Genomic DNA, 19,483 nt, shown 5'->3' on the forward strand with positions numbered 1-19,483 from the left:
AGTCAAAGGAAAGGGGACAACTGCCCCCGACTATGTCTGAAGCAACGATATCGCTTCTCTTAAAGAAGGAAAAGGACCCGCTACAATGCGGGTCCTATAGACCTATTTCCCTCCTAAATGTAGATGCCAAGATCCTGGCCAAGGTAATGGCAATGAGAATAGAGGAATGTGTCCCGGGGGTGGTCCACGAGGACCAAACTGGGTTTGTGAAGGGGAGACAGCTGAACACGAATATACGGAGGTTATTAGGGGTAATGATGATGGCCCCACCAGAGGGAGAAACGGAGATAGTAGTGGCGATGGATGCCGAGAAAGCATTTGATAGAGTGGAGTAGGATTATTTGTGGGAGGTGTTGAGGAGATTTGGTTTTGGAGAGGGGTATGTTAGATGGGTGCAGCTGTTGTATAGGGCCCCAGTGGCGAGCGTGGTCACGAATGGACGGGGATCTGCATATTTTCGGCTCCATAGAGGGACAAGGCAGGGATGCCCTCTGTCCCCATTATTGTTTGCACTGGCGATTGAGCCCCTGGCGATAGCGTTGAGGGGTTCCAAGAAGTGGAGGGGAGTACTTAGGGGAGGAGAAGAACACCGGGTATCTTTGTATGCGGACGATTTGCTACTATACGTGGCGGACCCGGCGGAGGGGATGCCAGAAATAATGCGGATACTTCGGGAGTTTGGGGATTTTTCAGGGTATAAATTGAACATGGGGAAAAGTGAGTTGTTTGTGGTGCATCCAGGGGAGCAGAGTAGAGAAATAGAGGACCTACCGTTGAGAAAGGTAACAAGGGACTTTCGTTACCTTGGGATCCAGATAGCTAAGAATTGGGGCACATTGCATAGGTTAAATTTAACGCGGTTGGTGGAACAGATGGAGGAGGATTTCAAGAGATGGGATATGGTATCCCTGTCACTGGCAGGGAGGGTGCAGGCGGTTAAGATGGTGGTCCTCCCGAGATTCCTCTTTGTGTTTCAGTGCCTCCCGGTGGTGATCACGAAGGCTTTTTTAAAAAAAGGATTGAAAAGAGCATCATGGGTTTTGTGTGGGCCGGGAAGACCCCGAGAGTGAGGAAGGGATTCTTACAGCGTAGCAGGGATAGTGGGGGGCTGGCACTACCGAGCCTAAGTGAGTATTATTGGGCCGCTAATATTTCAATGGTGAGTAAGTGGATGGGAGAGGAGGAGGGAGCGGCATGGAAGAGATTGGAGAGGGCGTCCTGTAGGGGGACTAGCCTACAGGCTATGGTAACAGCCCCATTGCCGTTCTCACCGAGGAACTACACCACAAGCCCGGTGGTGGTGGCTACACTGAAGATTTGGGGACAGTGGAGACGGCATAGGGGAAAGACTAGAGCCTTGGGGGGGGGTCCCCGATAAGAAACAATCATAGGTTTGCCCCGGGGGGAATGGATGGGGGATATGGAATGTGGCAAAGAGCAGGAATAACGCAACTGAAAGATCTGTTTGTGGATGGGAAGTTCACGAGTCTGGGAGCGCTGACCGAGAAATATGGGTTGCCCCAAGGGAATGCATTCAGGTATATGCAACTGAGGGCTTTTGCGAGGCAACAGGTGAGGGAATTCCCGCAGCTCCCGACACAAGAGGTGCAGGACAGAGTGATCTCAAAGACATGGGTGGGGGATGGTAAGGTGTCAGATATATATATAGGGAAATGAGGGACGAAGGGGAGACTATGGTAGATGAACTAAAAGGGAAATGGGAAGAAGAGCTGGGGGAGGAGATCGAGGAGGGGCTGTGGGCAGATGCCCTAAGCAGGGTAAACTCGTCGTCCTCGTGTGCCAGGCTAAGCCTGATTCAGTTTAAGGTATTACACAGGGCACATATGACTGGAGCACGGCTCAGTAAATTTTTTGGGGTGGAGGATAGGTGTGCGAGGTGCTCGAGAAGCCCAGCGAATCATACCCATATGTTTTGGTCATGCCCGGCACTACAGGAGTTTTGGATGGGGGTGACAAAGGTGCTTTCAAAAGTAGTAGGAGTCCGGGTCGAACCAAGCTGGGGGTGGCTATATTTGGGGTTGCACAAGAGCTGGGAGTGCAGGAGGCGAGAGAGGCTGATGTTTTGGCCTTTGCGTCCCTAGTAGCCCGGCGCAGGATATTGCTAATGTGGAAAGAAGCCAAGCCCCCGGGGGTGGAGACCTGGATAAATGACATGGCGGGGTTTATAAAGCTAGAGCGGATTAAGTTCGTCCTAAGGGGGGTCGGCTCAAGGGTTCACCAGGCGGTGGCAACCGTTCGTCGAATACCTCGCAGAAAGATAGACGGAATGAAAAAAGAAGGCAGCAGCAGCAGCCCAGGATCGGGGGGGGGGGGGGAGGAGGAACCAGAAGGACACTCAGGGTTGTTTAATATATACTGTATAGTATGTATAGGTCATTGCTACAGATAATTATGTATTGGACTGTTAAATTATATTTTTGGAGAGTGTTACTTGTGACAAGGCAGTTGCCAATTAGGGCTAGTTTTCATTTTTGTTGTTTATTATTTATTCATTTTTTGTTTATAAAATAGGTCATTGTTATTTGTGTTGTTATAATATTGTATAAAGGATGCACAATGTACTGTGTTGGTTGACCAAAAATTTTCAATAAAATATTTAATAAAAAAAAAAGAGGGAAATAGGCCTGTATGACCCGCACTGCAGCGGGTCTTTGTCTCTTTTCAGGATCAGCGATATCGTCGCCTCCGACATCATCGTGGGTAGTGTCCCCCTTTCCCTAGCCTCATTAAAGGTTCTCGTCAGAAGTGGGGCCAGCAGGTCCACGTATTTCCTATAGAACTCCACCGGGAACCCATCCGGTCCCGGGGCCTTCCCTGCCTGCATGTTCCCAATTCCTTTTACCACCTCCTCCACCTCAATCTGCGCTCCCAGTCCTGTCATCTGTTCCTCAACCTTCGGGAACTCCAGCTGGTCTAGGAAACACATCATTCCCTCTTTCCCTTCCGGGGGTTGAGCCTTATATGGCCTCTCATAAAATACCTTAAACACCCCGTTCACCCTCTCCGTCCCCGTTCCATCTTTCCCTCCTCGTCTCTAACCACTCCAATCTATCTCGCCGCCCCCCTCTTCCTAAGTTGTTGGGCCAGCAGCCGGCTCGCCTTCTCTCCATATTCATACTACACTCCCTGTGCCTTCCTCCATTGTGCCTCCGCCTTACCCGTGGTCAACAAGTCAAAGTCCGTGTGCAATCTCCGTCTTTCCCTGTATAGTCCTTCATCTGGAGCCTCCGCATATTGCCTATCCACCCTCAAAATCTCCCTCAACAATCTCTCCCTTTCTTTACCCTCTTGTTTCCCCCCCTTATGGGCCCTTATGGAGATCAGCTCCCCTCTAACCATCGCCTTCAGCGCCTCCCAGACCACTCCCACCTGGACCTCTCCTTCATCATTAATCTCTAGGTACCTTTCAATACATCCCCTCACCCTTACACATACCCCCTCGTCCGCCAACAGTCCCATATCTAATCTCCAGAGTGGGCGCTGCTCCTTTTCCTCTCCTACTTCCAGATCTACCCAATGTGGGGCATGATCTGAAATGGCTATAGCCGAATAATCCGTTCCTGCCACCTTCGGGATTAGCGCCCTTCCCAGGACAAAGAAGTCTATCCGGGAGTACACTTTGTGGACATGGGAGAAGAAGGAAAACTCTTTACTCCTTGGTCTAGTAAATCTCCAGGGATCCACTCATCCCATCTGCTCCATGAAGCCCTTAAGCACCTTGGCCGCTGCCGGCCTCCTCCCTGTCCTAGATCTGGACCGGTCCAGCCTTGGGTCCAGCACCGTGTTGAAGTCCCCCCCATTGCCAACTTTCCCGTCTCCAGGTCCGGGATGCGCCCCAGCATACGCTTCATAAAGTTTGCGTCATCCCAGTTCGGGGCATATACATTCACCAGCACCACCGCCTCACCTTGCAGTCTGCCACTCACCATCACATATCTACCCCCACTGTCCGCCACTATGTTCTTCGCCTCAAACAATACCCTTTTCCCTACCGGTATTGCCACCCCTCTATTTTTCGCATCCAAGCCCGGGTGGAATACCTGTCCCACCCATCCTTTCCTTAATCTGACCAGATCCGCCAGTTTCAGGTGCGTCTCCTGAAGCATGACCACGCCTGCCTTTAGCTTCTTTAGGTGCGCAAGTACCCTTGCCCTCTTAATCGGCCCATTCAACCCTCTCACGTTCCACGTGATCAACCGGGTTGGGGGGCTCTTTACCCCCCCCCCTCGTCGACTAGACATCCCCTTTTTTAGACCAGCTTCTCATCCGGTTCCCACGCACCCGCTTATCCCCCCGACGGCGCCCTCCCGTCCCGACCATCCCATTCCGTAACAGCTCCCCCTTCCCCTTAGCAGCAGCAACCCCCCCCCCCCTAGATCCCTCTCTAGCTTAGTTGCTCCCCCCATATTGCTTCCGGAAGTCAGCAAACTCTGGCTGACCTCGGCTTCCCCGTTTATCCTTAGCCTCCCATCATGTGAGGCCCCCTCCTTCCTGCGCCCCCTTTTCCCGCCACAATTTCCATAGCGCGGGGACAAAGCCCGCTCTTCCCTCTCGGCCCCGCCCCTGATGGCGCAGCTCCCTCTCTCCTTCCCCTTCCCCACCCGCGCTCACATTTCTTCGTGTCCCCCTCCTTCGAGTGGAAAGAAATTTTTTTCCCCCCATCTGATTCACAGTCCCTTGCCACCACCTCACTATTCATTTCAAACACTCTTTCTCCAATCTAGTCCAACTTCTCCTCTTCAATAAATGTTCACGCCTCTTCTGCCGTCTCAAAGTAGTGGTGTTTACCCTGGTGTGTAACCCACAGTCTTGCCGGCTGCAACATTCCGAACTTCACTTTCCTCTTGTGGAGCACCGCCTTGGCCCGATTGAAACTCGCCCTCCTTCTCGCCACCTCCGCACTCCAATCCTGATACACGCAGATCACCGCGTTCTCCCACCTGCTGCTCCGTGTCTTTTTCGCCCATCTCAGGACCATCTCCCTGTCCTTGTAGCGGTGGAACCTCACCACTATTGCTCGAGGTATTTCTCCTGCCTTTGGTCTTCTCACGAGGACTCGATATGCTCCCTCCACTTCCAGGGGGCCCGTCGGGGCCTCAGCTCCCATTAAGGTATGGAACATAGTGCTCACATACGCCCCAACGTCCGCTCCCTCTGCCCCTTCGGGAAGACCCAAGATTCTTAAGTTCTTCCTCCTCGAACTATTTTCCAGGGCTTCCAGTCTCTCCATACACTTCTTATGCAGTGCCCCGTGCGTCTCTGTCTTCACCACCAAGCCCTGTATCTCGTCCTCATTTTCGGCAGCTTTTGCCTTCACTCCACGGAGCTCCATCTCTTGGGTCTTCTGCGCCTCCTTTAACCCCTCAATCGCCTGCAGCATCGGCGCCAGCACCTCCTTCTTGAGCTCCTCTGCACATCGCTGGAGGAACTCCTGCTGTTCCAGGCCCCATACCAACTGGCCTCCCTCCGCCGCCATCTTGCTTCTCACCTCCCTTCTTTGCCGCTGCTCCAGAGGATCCTCCGCAATCTGGCCACTATTATCTCTTCTGTCCATTCACATCCGGGGGGACTCCCTTCTATGTCGCCTCACAGTGGGTTTAGCCTTCGAAAATTGCCGTTGGGGCTCCCGATAAGAGCCCAAAAGTCCGTTAAAACGGGAGGTGCCGAAACGTGCGACTTAGCTGGTCATCGCCGCACCCGGAACTCAGACTTTGTGTATTAGTCACACCATTACACAACTCCTCCATCATGGCTTCAAAGAAACTGCCAATGTTGGACAATACGTAGAACCATAAAGGACTTTTTCCTTTTTCAATAAGTGGCTCTGCAGCTGTATTTACTGGCGAGAGTTCAAAGTAGAATGCTTGGCTTTACTTCAATTTTATGTTTACTGTTTATAATAAAGATGGAGGGAAAAGGACAAATTTGAAATAGTTTCTTGTTTAAAAAGCTTCAGATATTTTGGTATCTAATTTTCTGGCTGCCTGTTGTAGGAAGCTCAGACTGTGAAGTGAAAACAAAAATCTGAGCTAAGCGTGGCCACTGTGTTTGAACACTACTATCATAAGCGTAGAATGCTATAATTATACCCAGAGCATGAATAAATACCCAAAATAGAAGTCCGTTGATGTGACTACGTGGAGTTTGTTGAGTAATGTTACTAGTTTGCCGATATGAATCAGCATACTAACTTCCTGCTTTGGGTGTTAAACATGAAGACCAGAGTAAAGCATGGCAGCTTTCAGTGGAGAGGAGAATCCGGTTCTAGAACTCTGCATATATTCCTTTATATGTGTCGGCTCTTGTACCCCTGTCCTGGTTGTCATCTTCATACTTGGGCTGACAGTTGTCATCTTCATACTTGGGCTGACAAGCCTGTGGCTGACTTCTTATTAACTCCATTATTATCTCCTCGCTCTGTCCTCCACCCTGCCTCATCTCATTTGCTACTAAAACCCTTATCCATGCCTTTGCCACTCTTGAGTTGACTATTGCAATTCTCCCCTGGCCACCCTCCCATTTTGCCCCCTTCATGCACTTGAACTCATCCAAAACTCTGCTGCCTGAATGGAGACTTGCACCAAGACCCTTTCGCTCATTAGTTCTGTGCTTATTGACTCACATTGGCTTCTTTTCTAGCATTTCTACATTCTCACCCTTGTTTTCAAATTGCTCCATGGCCTCATCCTCCTCACATATGTAACTTCCTCCAGCTTTACAACCATCCTGGTTTAGCACAGTGGGCTAAACAGCTGGCTTGTAATGCAGAACAAGGCCAGCAGCGCGGGTTGAATTCCCGTACTGGCTTCCCTGAGCAGGGGCCGCAATGTGGCGACTCGGGGCTTTTCACAGTAACTTCATTATTATTATTATCCAAAATCTCTGTTACTCCAGTTTTGGCCCCTTGCACATTCTCGATTTGAATTGCTCAACTATTTGTGACTGTGTCTTCTGCCAAGGTCCTAAGCTCTGGAATCCCCTCTTTAAACCTCTCTACCTCTTCAAAGCTAACTCTTTGACCAAGCTTTTGGCTACCTGCCATGATATTTCCTTGTGTACCTCAGTGTCACAACTTGTTTGCAAACTGTTCTATGAAGCAACTTTGGATTCTTTACTCCATTTAAACTATACAAAAATACAAGTTTATATTGTTCTCGCCTTACTTCATTCTAGCTGGTTTGGGAAGTGGTGATTTGTTGACTGTATCTAACCCAGTGACTGAGTTGAAGAACTCAACTCTTTTCAAATCCTATGTATTTTAAAGCTCCCACGAATGGGGTTTTTGATTTGTTTTGGAACTGCATGCACAGTTCATTTTGATGTGTCACTAGGAAGTGTCACTGAACGTTTTAGCGAGTTACTCCCCCTTGCTTTTATAGTTTGCAACATGTGGCCAACATAGCAGGCTTTCCAATAGCATACATAGTTACAAGCTATCTCTACCAAATACTCCTATGACTCGGCTCCCAAACACAGCACCGATCTTGAGACGTGACAAACAAATGGCTATTCTCGATAAATGCAATAAGACTTGTTTCAGTTTCAGTATCTCCAGATTGCGTCTGATTCTGTTTTTTAAAAAATATATATTTATTAAAGTTTCTTAACACCATTTTCTCCCTTACAAACAATAAAAAAAACGAGAAATCGCGCAGAGCAAGATATATACATGGCAAAATGATATATTTACACAGCTTTGTACACTGGCCCTCACCCGTACGTGCCAGTTTCCCCAACCCTTCATGTTATCTCTTGCTCATCCACCCTCCCAGGCAGCCCCCCCCCCCCCCCCCCCCCCCCAAGGTTGCTGCTGCTGACCGACCTTCCTCTAAAGCTCCGCGAGATAGTCTAGGAACGGTTGCCACTGCCTGTAAAACCCCTGCGCAGACCCTCTCGAGGCGAACTTAATCCTCTCCAACTTTATGAACCCAGCCATATCATTTATCCAGGCCTCCAGGCTGGGGGGCTTCGCCTCCTTCCACATTAGCAAGATCCTTCGCCGGGCTACTAGGGATGCAAAGGCCAGAATGCCGGCCTCTTTCGCCTCCTGCACTCCCGGTTCGTCCACTACTCCAAATATTGCTAGCCCCCAGCTTGGCTTGACCCGGACTTTCACCACCTCAGATATTGCTCCCGCCACTCCTCTCCAGAACCCCTCCAGTGCCGGGCATGACCAAAACATATGGACATGGTTCGCCGGGCTCCCTGAGCACCTTCCACATCTGTCCTCTGCCCCAAATACCACCTTAAATTGTATCAGGCTGAGCCTGGCACACGAGGAGGAGGAATTAACCCTACCTAGGGCATCAGCCCACAAGACCTTCCTCGATCTCCTCCCCCAGCTCCTCCTCCCATTTACCTTTCAACTCTTCTACTAGCGCTTCCCCCTCTTCTTTCAACTCCTGGTGTATTTCTGACACCTTGCCCTCCCCGACCCATACACCCGAGATCACCCTATCTTGAACTTCTTGTGCCGGGAGCAATGGGAATTCCCTCACCTGTCTCCTCACAAAAGCCCTCGCCTGCCTATATCTAAAGGCATTTCCCGGGGGTAACTCAAACTTCTCCTCCAGTGCCCCTAGGCTCGCAAACGTCCCATCAATGAACAGGTCCCCCATTCTTCTAATCCCCGCCCGATGCCAGCCCTGGAACCCCCCCGTCCATCTTCCCCGGGACAAACCGGTGGTTACCCCTGATTGGGGACCACACCGATGCTCCCATTGCACCACGGTGCCATCTCCACTGGCCCCAGATCCTTAGCGTTGCGGCCACCACCGGGCTCGTGGTATACTTTGTCGGCGAGAGCGGCAGCGGTGCAGTCACCAACGCCCCCAGGCTTGTTCCTTTACAGGACGCCATCTCCATCCTCTTCCATGCCGCCCCCTCTCCCTCCATAACCCACTTGCGGATCATCGCCACATTTGCTGTCCAGTAGTAGCTCCCCAGGTTTGGCAGCGCCAACCCTCCTCGGTCCCTACTGCGTTCCAGGAACCCTCTCCTTACTCTCGGGGTCTTATTCACCCACACAAACCCCATAATACTCCTGCCTACTCTCTTTAAAAAAAGGCCTTAGTGATCACGATGGGAAGGCACTGAAACACAAACAGAAACCTCTGAAGGACCACCATTTTGACCGACTGCACTCTACCCACCAGCGAGAGCGGTAACATGTCCCATCTTTTGAAATCCTCCTCCATTTACTCCACCGACCTCGTCAGATTCAGTTTATGTAGGGTCCCCCAATTCCTGTCTATCTGGATCCCCAGATACCGAAAGCTCCCCTCTGCCTTCCTCAGCGGTAGGTCCCCTATCCCTCTTTCTTGGTCCCCCGCCTGTAATACAAAGAGCTCACTCTTTCCTTATAGCCCGAAAACTCCCCAAACTCCCTTAGAGTCTGCATGTCCTCCACCATCCCCTCAATTGGATCCGCCACGTACAGCAACAGGTCATCCACATATAGGGACACCCGATGCTCTTCTCCCCCTTGGACCACCCCCTTCCATTTATTAGACTCCCTCAACGACATGGCCAATGGTTCAATCGCCAATGCGAACAACAGGGGGGACAGGGGGCACCCCTGCCTCCTCCCTCGGTACAGTCGAAAGTACTCCGACCTTCGCCGGTTCATCACTACACTTGCCATCGGGGCTCTGTAAAGGAGCTTAACCCAATTGATAAACCCTACCCCGAACCCAAACCTGCGCAGCACCTCCCAGAGGTACTCCCACTCTACTCAGTCAAAGGCCTTCTCCGCGTCCGTAGCTGCCACTATCTCCGCCTCTCCCTCCTCCGATGGCATCATTATCACGTTTAAGAGCCGCCGCACATTGGTGTTTAGTTGCCTGCCCTTAACAAATCCCGTCTGGTCCTCGTGGATTACCCCCGGGACACAGTCCTCGATCCCGTGGCCAGCACTTTTGCCAGCAACTTTGCATCCACATTGAGGAGCGAGATCGGCCTGTACGATCCACATTGCAGTGGGTCCTTGTCCCGCTTTAGGATCAAAGAAATTGTCGCTTCCGACATTGTCGGGGGCAGGGTCCCCTCCTCTCTTGCCTCATTAAAGGTCCTCACCAGTAGCGGGGCCAACAGGTCTGCGTACTTCCTGTAGAACTCCACCGGGAATCCGTCCGGTCCCGGGGCCTTCCCCGCCTGCATGCTCTCCAAACCCTTGCTCAGCTCCTCCAACCCAATTGGTGCCCCCAAACCAGCCACCTCTTGCTCCTCCACCCTCGGGAATCTCAGCTGATCTAGGAATCGTCTCATCCCCTCTTCCCCCGCTGGGGGCTGGGATCTGTACAGCTCTTCATAAAAGGCCTTGAATACCTTGTTTATTTTCGTCGCACTCCGAACCGTGGCTCCCCTTCCATCTTTGACTCCCCCTATTTCCCTCGCTGCCATCCTCTTACGGAGCTGGTGTGCCAGCATCCGACTAGCCTTTTCCCCATACTCGTAGGTCGCCCCCTGCGCTTTCCTCCACTGTGCCTCCGCCTTCCCTGTGGTCAACAGGTCAAACTCCGCCTGGAGCCGTCGTCTTTCCCCAAGTAATCTTTCCTCCAGGGCCTCTGCGTATCTCCTGTCCACTCTCAAAATCTCCCCCACTAACCTCTCCCTTTCCACACCCTCTGTATTCTCCCTATGAGCCCTAATGGAAATTAGCTCTCCCCTGATCTCCGTCTTCAACGCCTCCCATACCACCCCCACCCGCACCTCCCCATTGTCGTTGGCCTCCAAGTACCTTTCGATACACCCCCTCACCTTCCCACACACCACCTCGTCCGCCAGCAGTCCCACATCCAGCCGCCACAACGGGCGTTGGTCCCTCTCCTCTCCCAGCTCCAGTTCCACCCAGTGCGGGGCATGGTCCGAAATGGCTCTAGCCGAATACTCCGTCCCCTCCACCCTCGGGATGAGCGCCCTACCCAGAACAAAGAAATTTATCCGGGTGTAGGCTTTGTGTACATGGGAGAAGAAAGAAAATTCCCTGGCCTGCGGCCTTGCAAACCGCCATGGGTCCACTCCCCCCCCCCCCCCCCCCCAAAACCCCACCATCTGATCCATAAACCCCCGAAGTACCTTGGCCGCCGCCGGCCTCTTTCCAGTCCTTGATTTGGAGCGGTCTAGTGCTGGATCCAAACACTGTATTGAAGTCCCCTCCCATTATCCGGCCTCCTATCTCCAGGTCCGGAATGCGCCCCAACATGCGCTTCATGAATCCTGCATCATCCCAGTTCGGGGCGTATACGTTTACCAACACCACCCACGTCCCTTGCAGCCTACCGCTCACCATTACATATCGCCCTCCATTGTCCGCTACAGCAGTCTTGGCCTCAAATGACACCCGCTTTCCCACCAATATTGCCACCCCTCTATTCTTCGCGTCCAGTCCCGAGTGGAATACCTGTCCTACCCATCCCTTTCTTAGCCTGATCTGGTCCGCCACCTTCAGGTGTGTCTGTTGGAGCATGGCCACGTCCGCCTTCAGTCCCTTTAAGTGCGCGAACACTCGAGCCCGCTTCACCGGCCCATTCAGGCCCATCACATTCCACGTTATCAGCCGGATTGGAGGGGCTCCCCCCCCCCCCCCCCCCCCCCCCCCCCCAACGCCCCGCCGACTAGCCATCTCCTTTTCTGGGCCAGTCCCATGTCCACGCCTCCCTCACCCTCCAGTCCCCCAGAGGGGGGATCCCTGTCCCGACCACCTCTTCTGTGTCCCATTCCCTTTCGGCCAGTGCAGCAGCACCCCGCCCGCCGCTAGACCCCTGTCTAGCTTTTTTGCTCCCCCATGTCACTCCCGTAAGTCAGCTGACGCCTGCTGACCCCCGCTGTCCCATTGACCTCCCCGCGTGGGAGTCTCCCAATCCATATGCATTCCTTCGTTACCCTTCCCGCCTTTCTTCCCGCGCGCGGGAAAACACCCCGCGCTTTCCAAAGCCCGCTCCGCCCGTCTGGCGCAGCTCCTGTCACGGCCTTGTCTCTCTCCCCCAGTCCATGTAACATTTCCTGCGCGTGATTGACCCCCTATATACAACAACCATCACGTATCAAACCTCAAACATCCCCCCCCCCCCATACCCTCTCAAACCCTCAGTTAGAGTCCAACTTTTCGGCTTGTACAAAGGTCCACGCCTCTTCAGGCGTTTCGAAGTAATAGTGTTGGCCCTTGTATGTGACCCACAGTCGCGCTGGCTGCAGCATTCCGAATTTCACTTTTTTCCTGTACAACGCCGCTTTGGCCCGGTTGAAACCCGCTCTCCGCTTTGCAACCTCTGTGCTCCAGTCCGGGTATATTCGGATCTCTGCATTGTCCCACTTATTGCTCCGCTCCTTGGCCCATCTCAGGACCCACTCTCTGTCCGTGAACTGGTGGAACCTCACCACCATCGCCCTCGGCGGCTCATTTGCCTGGGGCTTCTTCGCCAGCACCCGATGTGCCCCATCTAACTCCAGCGGCCTCGAAGGGGCCTTCGTGCCCATCATCGCCTCGAGCATCGTGCTTGTGTATGCCCCGGCATCAGCCCCCTCCACTCCCTCAGGGAGACCCACGATTCGCAGATTCTTTCTCCTCGACCTGTTCTCCAGGTCTTCGAGTCTTCCCGCCCACCTCTTGTGCAGCGCCTCATTCTGCTCCACTCTCACCGCCAGGCCCACGAGCTCGTCCTCGTTCTGACTGACTCTGTTCTGTACCTCCTGGATCTTAGCTTCGTGGACCTTCTGGGTGATCCCGAGTCCTTCAATTGCCGAAAGCATAGGCGCCAACATCTCCTTGCGCATCTCCTCACGCTGCTCCTCGAAGCAGCGCTTGATGAACTCCTGCAGCGCCCCTTTGTCCCTGGCCGCCGCCATTTTGTTTTCTTTCCCTCGCTTCTCCCGTTGCTCCAGTGCCGCTCCTTTGGCCGTTACACTTCTGGTCCTTTTAAAAAGTCTATGGAAACTCCTGAAAAAGGTCTGAGAGTCAGTCCCAGACGGGAGCTGCCGAATGCGCTACCTACTCCTCCATGGCCGCCACCGGAAGCCTCGTCCCTGCTTCTTCAGTGGCCTTGGTAGATCTTTTCACGCTTGTTCCCTCTGCTGCTAGAATTCACCTTTGATAGAGTCAAGTCAGATTGCAGCGTTAAGCTTGCCCTTCCCCCGCCTGCATGCTGGAAGAGGCTTTTGTCTAAACCTGCAGCCAAAGCCAAATCTTTTACTGTTTCTGCCGGGTCTGGTAGCCAAAAGACATTACATTCCTGGGGGACACTGTCAGCGGAATGCTGCAGTCTTCTTCCCACACCGGGAAATGTCAAACAAATGCCGTGGGGGCCCTGTAAAAGAGCCCAAAAGTCCGTTCCAAGCGGGAGCTACCGAATATGCGACCTCGCTCTGCATAGCCGCACCCGGAAGCCCTGATTCTGTTTTTAAATGCCACTTTCATTGTGCCCTGAACCGTTGGTCATGATGATCACATGAGCGCTTCCAAACTCCACTCCCAAAAACATACTTTGAAATCTTCTCTCATAATAATGCTTTCTCCTCGCGGTTTACATTCCAAAATCCAGACCAGGTCTTCCAAATGGCACTTTTAAACAAAGCTTCTGTTCCACTTTTACCAGCGAATCCAGTCCACAATTTCACACCAACCCCATTAGGTTTGCTTTGTCTTAACTGCTTTTACACAAACTTCAAAATCTAGCCACCAATTTTGATGGCTTTTTCAAATTGAGTTGCACAGGCTGCAGTCAAATCACTTGGATACCTTTATGGCATCTCAGCCTTCTTCTCAGCTTGGTCTGTTTTTACTGAACAGTGCACTGTGTTGAGTTTGCACATTCTACCCATGTCTGTGTGGGTTTCCTCCGGGTGCTCCGTTATTTTGTCACAGTCCAATAATGTGCAGTTTAGATGGATTGGCCATGCTAAAATAGCTCCATGGTGTCCAAAGATGTGAAGGTCAGGTGGGGTTGCAGGGATAGGGTGGAGGAGTGGGCCTAGGTAGGTGCTCTTTCAGAAGGTGTGTGCAGACCCGTTGGGCCTAATGGCTGCCTCCTGCACTGTAGGGATTCTATGGATTATGTACCTTTAACCTCTGACTTCTTGGCACCTTCTCTTCATCTCTCTAGTTTCATTAACTAGCTGCTCTTCAAATCTCTGCACTTGTTTTCTGAACCATAACTCGGTATGGATTTACTTCTAGCAAAGCAGAGTGAGGCTTCCCCCTCTAGCCTTCTAAACCAACTGCTTCTAACTGAGCTGTAAGCTGCCTTCTATCACTACCTATCTTAAACTGCCATCAAATTAGCTTAAAACTTAAAAGTTTCACAACCTTGCAAGAATGGGTATGCCTTTTATTTAGTCCTCACGCCGAAGCACAATAGAAACTACTGTTGGAACTTAGCCAACCTTCACACATAGAAGCACCTTTGTCCAGCATGAATCTAACTACAGATTTTACCTTTCTAGGCACACAAACATTAAATTCAATACATGTAAAACTATACCTTATTTCTAATGTTTATCAAATCAAATATAAATCCCTTAAAACTACCTTTGTTTTCCTAGCAGACTGGAGATTTGCACATTTTCATAAGTTTTCTCTGCAGTCTTTGGGAAAATAATTAGCATTCATTGACCCATACTCCCTTAAACGTTTGCCCCTAGAGTTATCTTAAATAAATTGCAGCTAGGTTCCAGTTATAGAAAGTTGTGCATGGTGAATCATAGGCCTGGTTAACTGATCACTTTTGGTGTCACACCCACTATTACCTGTTTGAAGTGAATGAGTTATCACTGTTGTTAACTGTGGAGCTGTAATCTACAGAGTTTAAATCTGAACTGACACCAGAAGAGCCAGAAATGAAAGTGCTGCATCAGTGGGGACAGAGTTAATGTTTCGAGTCCAATGTGACTCTTCTTCGAAACTCACTTTTTTGTTTTTTCAAAGAAGAGTTATAGTTGACTCGACATTAACTGTGACCCTCCCCACAAACCTTCTGAGTATTTCCAACATTTCCTGTTTTTATTTCAGATCTCCAGCATCTGCAGTGATTTACTTTTTTTATACAGAAGAACCTGATCTGCTTGTGCTTTTTCTCAGTAACCTGCAAGTTTCTTTGTGATATAAGAGAGTGAAACTGCAACTGCTGCCTTCTGAAAGCCTCTTTCATTTGTATATTTACTCTTTGACACCCTGTCACATCCCCACTTCTTTCTGCCCCTTAATTTGCCTTTCCTAAAAACAATAAAAGCAGTGTTTGTGTGAGCATTGTTCAGTTAAGGACAACCTTGGCAATGCCGTTCTAAAAATAAATAAATATTTGCATTCAGATATCAATTTTCATGGCCTCTGGATATCAAAAGTAGCTCTCAACGAATCACTTTTTAAAAAAAAAAAAAAAAAAAAAAAAAAAAAATTTTTTAGAGTACCCAAATTTAGAGCAGACCAAGGCAGGCCAGCAGCACGGTTCAATTCCCGTAACAGCCTCCCCGAACAGGCGCCGGAATGTGGCGACTAGGGGCTTTTCACAGTAACTTAATTTGAAGCCTACTTGTGACGATAAGCGATTTTTAAATTTTTAAAAAATTTTGTTTTTCCAATTAAGGGGCAATTTAGTGGGGCCAATGCACATTTTGGGATTGTGGGGTGAAATCCACGCAGCAACGGGGAGAATGTGCAAACTCTACACAGACAGTGACCCAGGGCTGGGATCGAACCCGGGCCCTCAGCGCCGTAGGCAGCGGTACTAACAACTGGGCCACCGTGCCGTCCCAATGAATCACCTTTCAATTGAATTCACTGTTGTAATGTAGGACACATGGCATCCAATTTGTGAACAGCAAGATCCCACAAACAGCAATGTCAGAATTCGCCGATAGAGTGATGTTGATTAAGGGATAAAGATTGACCAGAACGCCAGGGAAAGCTCCCTTGTTCTTTTGGAATAGAGTTGTCGGATTCTTTTTGTGGTCGTCTGAGGTAAAATCGAAAGAATGGCACTTCCAGCAGTGCAGTGCTCCCTCAGTACTGCATTGATATGCGTATATAGATTGTGGTTCCTGGAGTGGGACTGGGGCCCACAACCTCCTGACACAGGCACGAGTGCTGCAATTGCGCCACAACTGACATGACTAACTGCTGGAATTAAAGCTGCAGTAATATTTGGTTTCTGAAACCGTGTGCTTCTTTTTCAGACATGACCGTTTGGACTCCTCCTGGATGCCAGCTCATCGCCTCAATGCTGGCATACAGCCTGCCCACCCTCTGAGTGCTGGCAATCTCTTTTCTCATCTACCAAACCTGGACCCTCGAGGTTTTCTGTCCAAGGATTTGGAAGCAGCAGCAAATAGGAAGGAATCTCTGTTGAAAGGGCAGGCGCCTTCTCTGCAATATCCATCCTCTGGCTTGTCTCCATATGACTACACAACAGGTACACAAAAAGTCACCGCCCCGCACAAAAGCCGACTAGACCGCATCGAGGCACTGAAAGCAATGGCGGCTTCTCTCTCCAACCGGATTGAAAATGGTGCCAAAAAGCTTGCGGGCGCAGGCATCAACTATGGAGTTGCGCAGAGCTCCGAACATGATGTGCTCCAGATTGCATGGGATGATGGATGCTGGGCAAAACCCACTAGTCCACCCGTTCGTGACAGTGGCGAGGAAGACATCTCACCCAGAATTCGTCGAAACAGAGGAGCCAATGTGGGCCACACCAGCTATGACGATCAGCTGCCGGGAGTTGGCAATCTGTACGAGTATAAAAAAGTTGGCGAGTCACCCCATTGCCAAGCCTCTGTGATAGCGATGGCCACAGAGGGCAGGACTTCAGGAACTGACAGGTACCAGGAAGTGAGCTGGGAAAATGCGTACAAGAGGTCACTTGAGGCCCTGGAGCAAGACCTACAAAAGCTCAGCAGGGAGAGGAACCAGTTTGATTCCCCCCATTCTAGTGGGGGGTCGATCAGCGAAGGGCCGCTACTGAGTGAAGGAAGTCTCTCTGATGAGGATGGTCTACCCGGCGGCAGGGACCCCATCAAATTAACGGAGAAGTTGAGGGATAAGGAATTCTGTGCAGGAGAATCAAACTCTTCTTGCAGGCTGGTTGCAGAATTCCAGAAAGAAGCAGAGAGGTACCAGCCCGTGCAACTGTACCCAGAGGGATGCAAGAATAGAGCACCATGGGAAGAGCTAGCCAAGGGGAGTCCTCATAGTGTGATCAACATCTTTACAAAGAGTTACCAGTTCTATGGACAAGGTAAGGGGTTATATGCCTGAGCCTGCTAATTTATTACCAAAGAGAAAATGCTGGAAAATCTCAGCAGGTCTGGCAGCATCTATAGGGAGAGAAAAGAGCTAACGTTTAAGAGTCCAGATGACCCTTTTGTCAAAGCTTATTTATTGGTGATCCCCACCATCCATTTTTCTCCTCTGACAGTCTTGGGGGCTGGGGTGGGATATTTACCTTCCACCATGTCATTCAGGGTACCAATGCTCTTATGCATGTCGCAGTAGAAAACTGTCGCCGTTTTTGTTTATTGTGGGAGGGCTTGCAGCCAAGCAGGGTCCTGTGCTTCCCTGCTGTCCACATGGACAGGTTTCGGCAGACGTAGATGGATCTTGAGTGACATTGGGTGTCTGGTGACTAAAGTGTTATCGGGTGGAGACATCTGATGTGAGCGAGGGGTGTTGGGTGCCTGAGGCCTGATGCGAGCAATGTTGGGATATGGCACAAAATGGGGCTTTTGGGCGATTGGTGCTGATGGGAAGGGGACAGCTAACAGGAGCATGAGGGAAGGTCTGCAATTGAGAATTGATAGTCTGTGACCAACCTGTTTATTTCCCCCAGCGATGAAGGGAGTATCTCCAACAGGTCTGGTGGGAGTTGCTGCATGTGCCATTGTGACACTGCTTTCTGTTGCAGGAGGCTTGGAGGACGGGTCTGACAGAGGCTCACCAACGCTGCAGCCCCTGGTGTCTGCTGCAAGCCCAGAAGAAGTGGCTCCATATGAGGATGACTTCCTTTCTGCCCAGAGCAGTACAAGTTTGAGCAGGAAGATCCCGTCATACCAAAGGTAATGAGTAGGTAGTAGTGTGAGTGAGATTGCTCCTTCAGACAAAATAAATATGTTTTCTTGATAAAGTCACTGCATTGCCAAGCGTATTTGATGGGGTGAATGAGAAAAAGAAGAAAAGCTAAAGTGTGTGTTAGCGTGGAAAGGAAAAGTGAGTTGTAATGGGATGATGTGTCCAGAGAACGTTATTTTTCCCCCTCACTCTCCCCAACATTTGAATTCGGTATTCCAGCGCTCTCGTGTTTTAATTTTAGAACATAGAACGGTACAGCACAGAACAGGCCCTTTGGCCCTCGATGTTGTGCCGAGCTTTGTCCAAAACCAAGATCAAGCTATCCCACTCCCTGTCATTCTGGTGTGCCCCATGTGCCTATCCAATAACCGCTTGAAAGTTCCAAAAGTGTCCGACTCCACTATCACAGCAGGCAGTCCATTCCACACCCTAACCATTCTGAGTAAAGAATCTACCTTGGACATCCTTCTTATATCTCCCACCCCGAGCCTTATAGTTATGCCCCCTGGTAACAGCTTTTGTCTTAGATGAGCAGTGTGGTGACAGTGATTCTGGCCTTGTCTGTGTGGAGTTTGCATGTTCTCCCCGTGTCTGCATGGGTTTCCTCCTACAGTCCAAAGATGTGCAGGTTAGGTGGATTGGCCACACTAAATTGCCCCCTGGTGTCCAGGGATGTTCAGGTTGGGTTACGGGGATAGGGCAGGGTGGAACTAGGTAGAGTGTCTTTCGGTTGTTTGGTGCAGAGTCAATGGGCTGAATGGCCTCCTTTTCCAATATAGATTTTCTATGATTTCCGGTAATTGGCAAAAAGAGCCAAAAGAGAAATTAGTGTTTGTTTTATGCAGCAAATAGGAACCATCTGAAATGTACTGCCTGAAAGGGTGATGGAAGCAGATTCCAAAGTAATTTTCTAAGCAGAATTGGGTAATTACTTGAATGGGAAACAATTAACAGTGTCTTCGAGTCAGAGAGATCATCACAGGGTCAGTACAGGCACCTTGGACAAAAAGGAATATCTTCTGTACTGTGAGATTTTGATTGAGCATGGTCAGTGTTGTTTAGGGAAGCATGGTCAGTGTTGTTGAGGGGGGCATGGTCAGTGTTGTTGAGGGGAGCATGGTCAGTGTTGTTGAGGGGAGCATGGTCAGTGTTGTTGAGGGGAGCATGGTCAGTGTTGTTGAGGGGAGCATGGTCAGTGTTGTTGAGGGGAGCATGGTCAGTGTTGTTGAGGGGAGCATGGTCAGTGTTGTTGAGGGGAGCATGGTCAGTGTTGTTGAGGGGAGCATGGTCAGTGTTGTTGAGGGGAGCATGGTCAGTGTTGTTGAGGGGAGCATGGTCAGTGTTGTTGAGGGGAGCATGGTCAGTGTTGTTGAGGGGAGAATGGTCAGTGTTTTTGAGGGGGAC

General features: G+C 50.6%; 1 protein-coding gene across 4 annotated transcripts in view; it reads left to right on the top strand.

Annotated features, from left to right (window-relative positions):
* LOC140426656 (centrosome-associated protein 350-like) overlaps positions 1-19,483 on the top strand; it is a 319,223-nt gene that overhangs the window by 168,825 nt on the left and 130,915 nt on the right. For all 4 annotated transcript variants that reach the window (XM_072511741.1, XM_072511743.1, XM_072511742.1 and 1 more), the window contains 2 exons: positions 16,189-17,249; positions 17,916-18,066. In XM_072511741.1, the coding sequence (XP_072367842.1) occupies positions 16,189-17,249; positions 17,916-18,066 (1,212 nt within the window). The remainder of the gene's footprint in view (positions 1-16,188; positions 17,250-17,915; positions 18,067-19,483) is intronic.

The sequence above is a fragment of the Scyliorhinus torazame genome, chromosome 7 (assembly GCF_047496885.1).
Source record: "Scyliorhinus torazame isolate Kashiwa2021f chromosome 7, sScyTor2.1, whole genome shotgun sequence".
NCBI classification, from domain to species: Eukaryota; Metazoa; Chordata; class Chondrichthyes; order Carcharhiniformes; family Scyliorhinidae; genus Scyliorhinus; species Scyliorhinus torazame.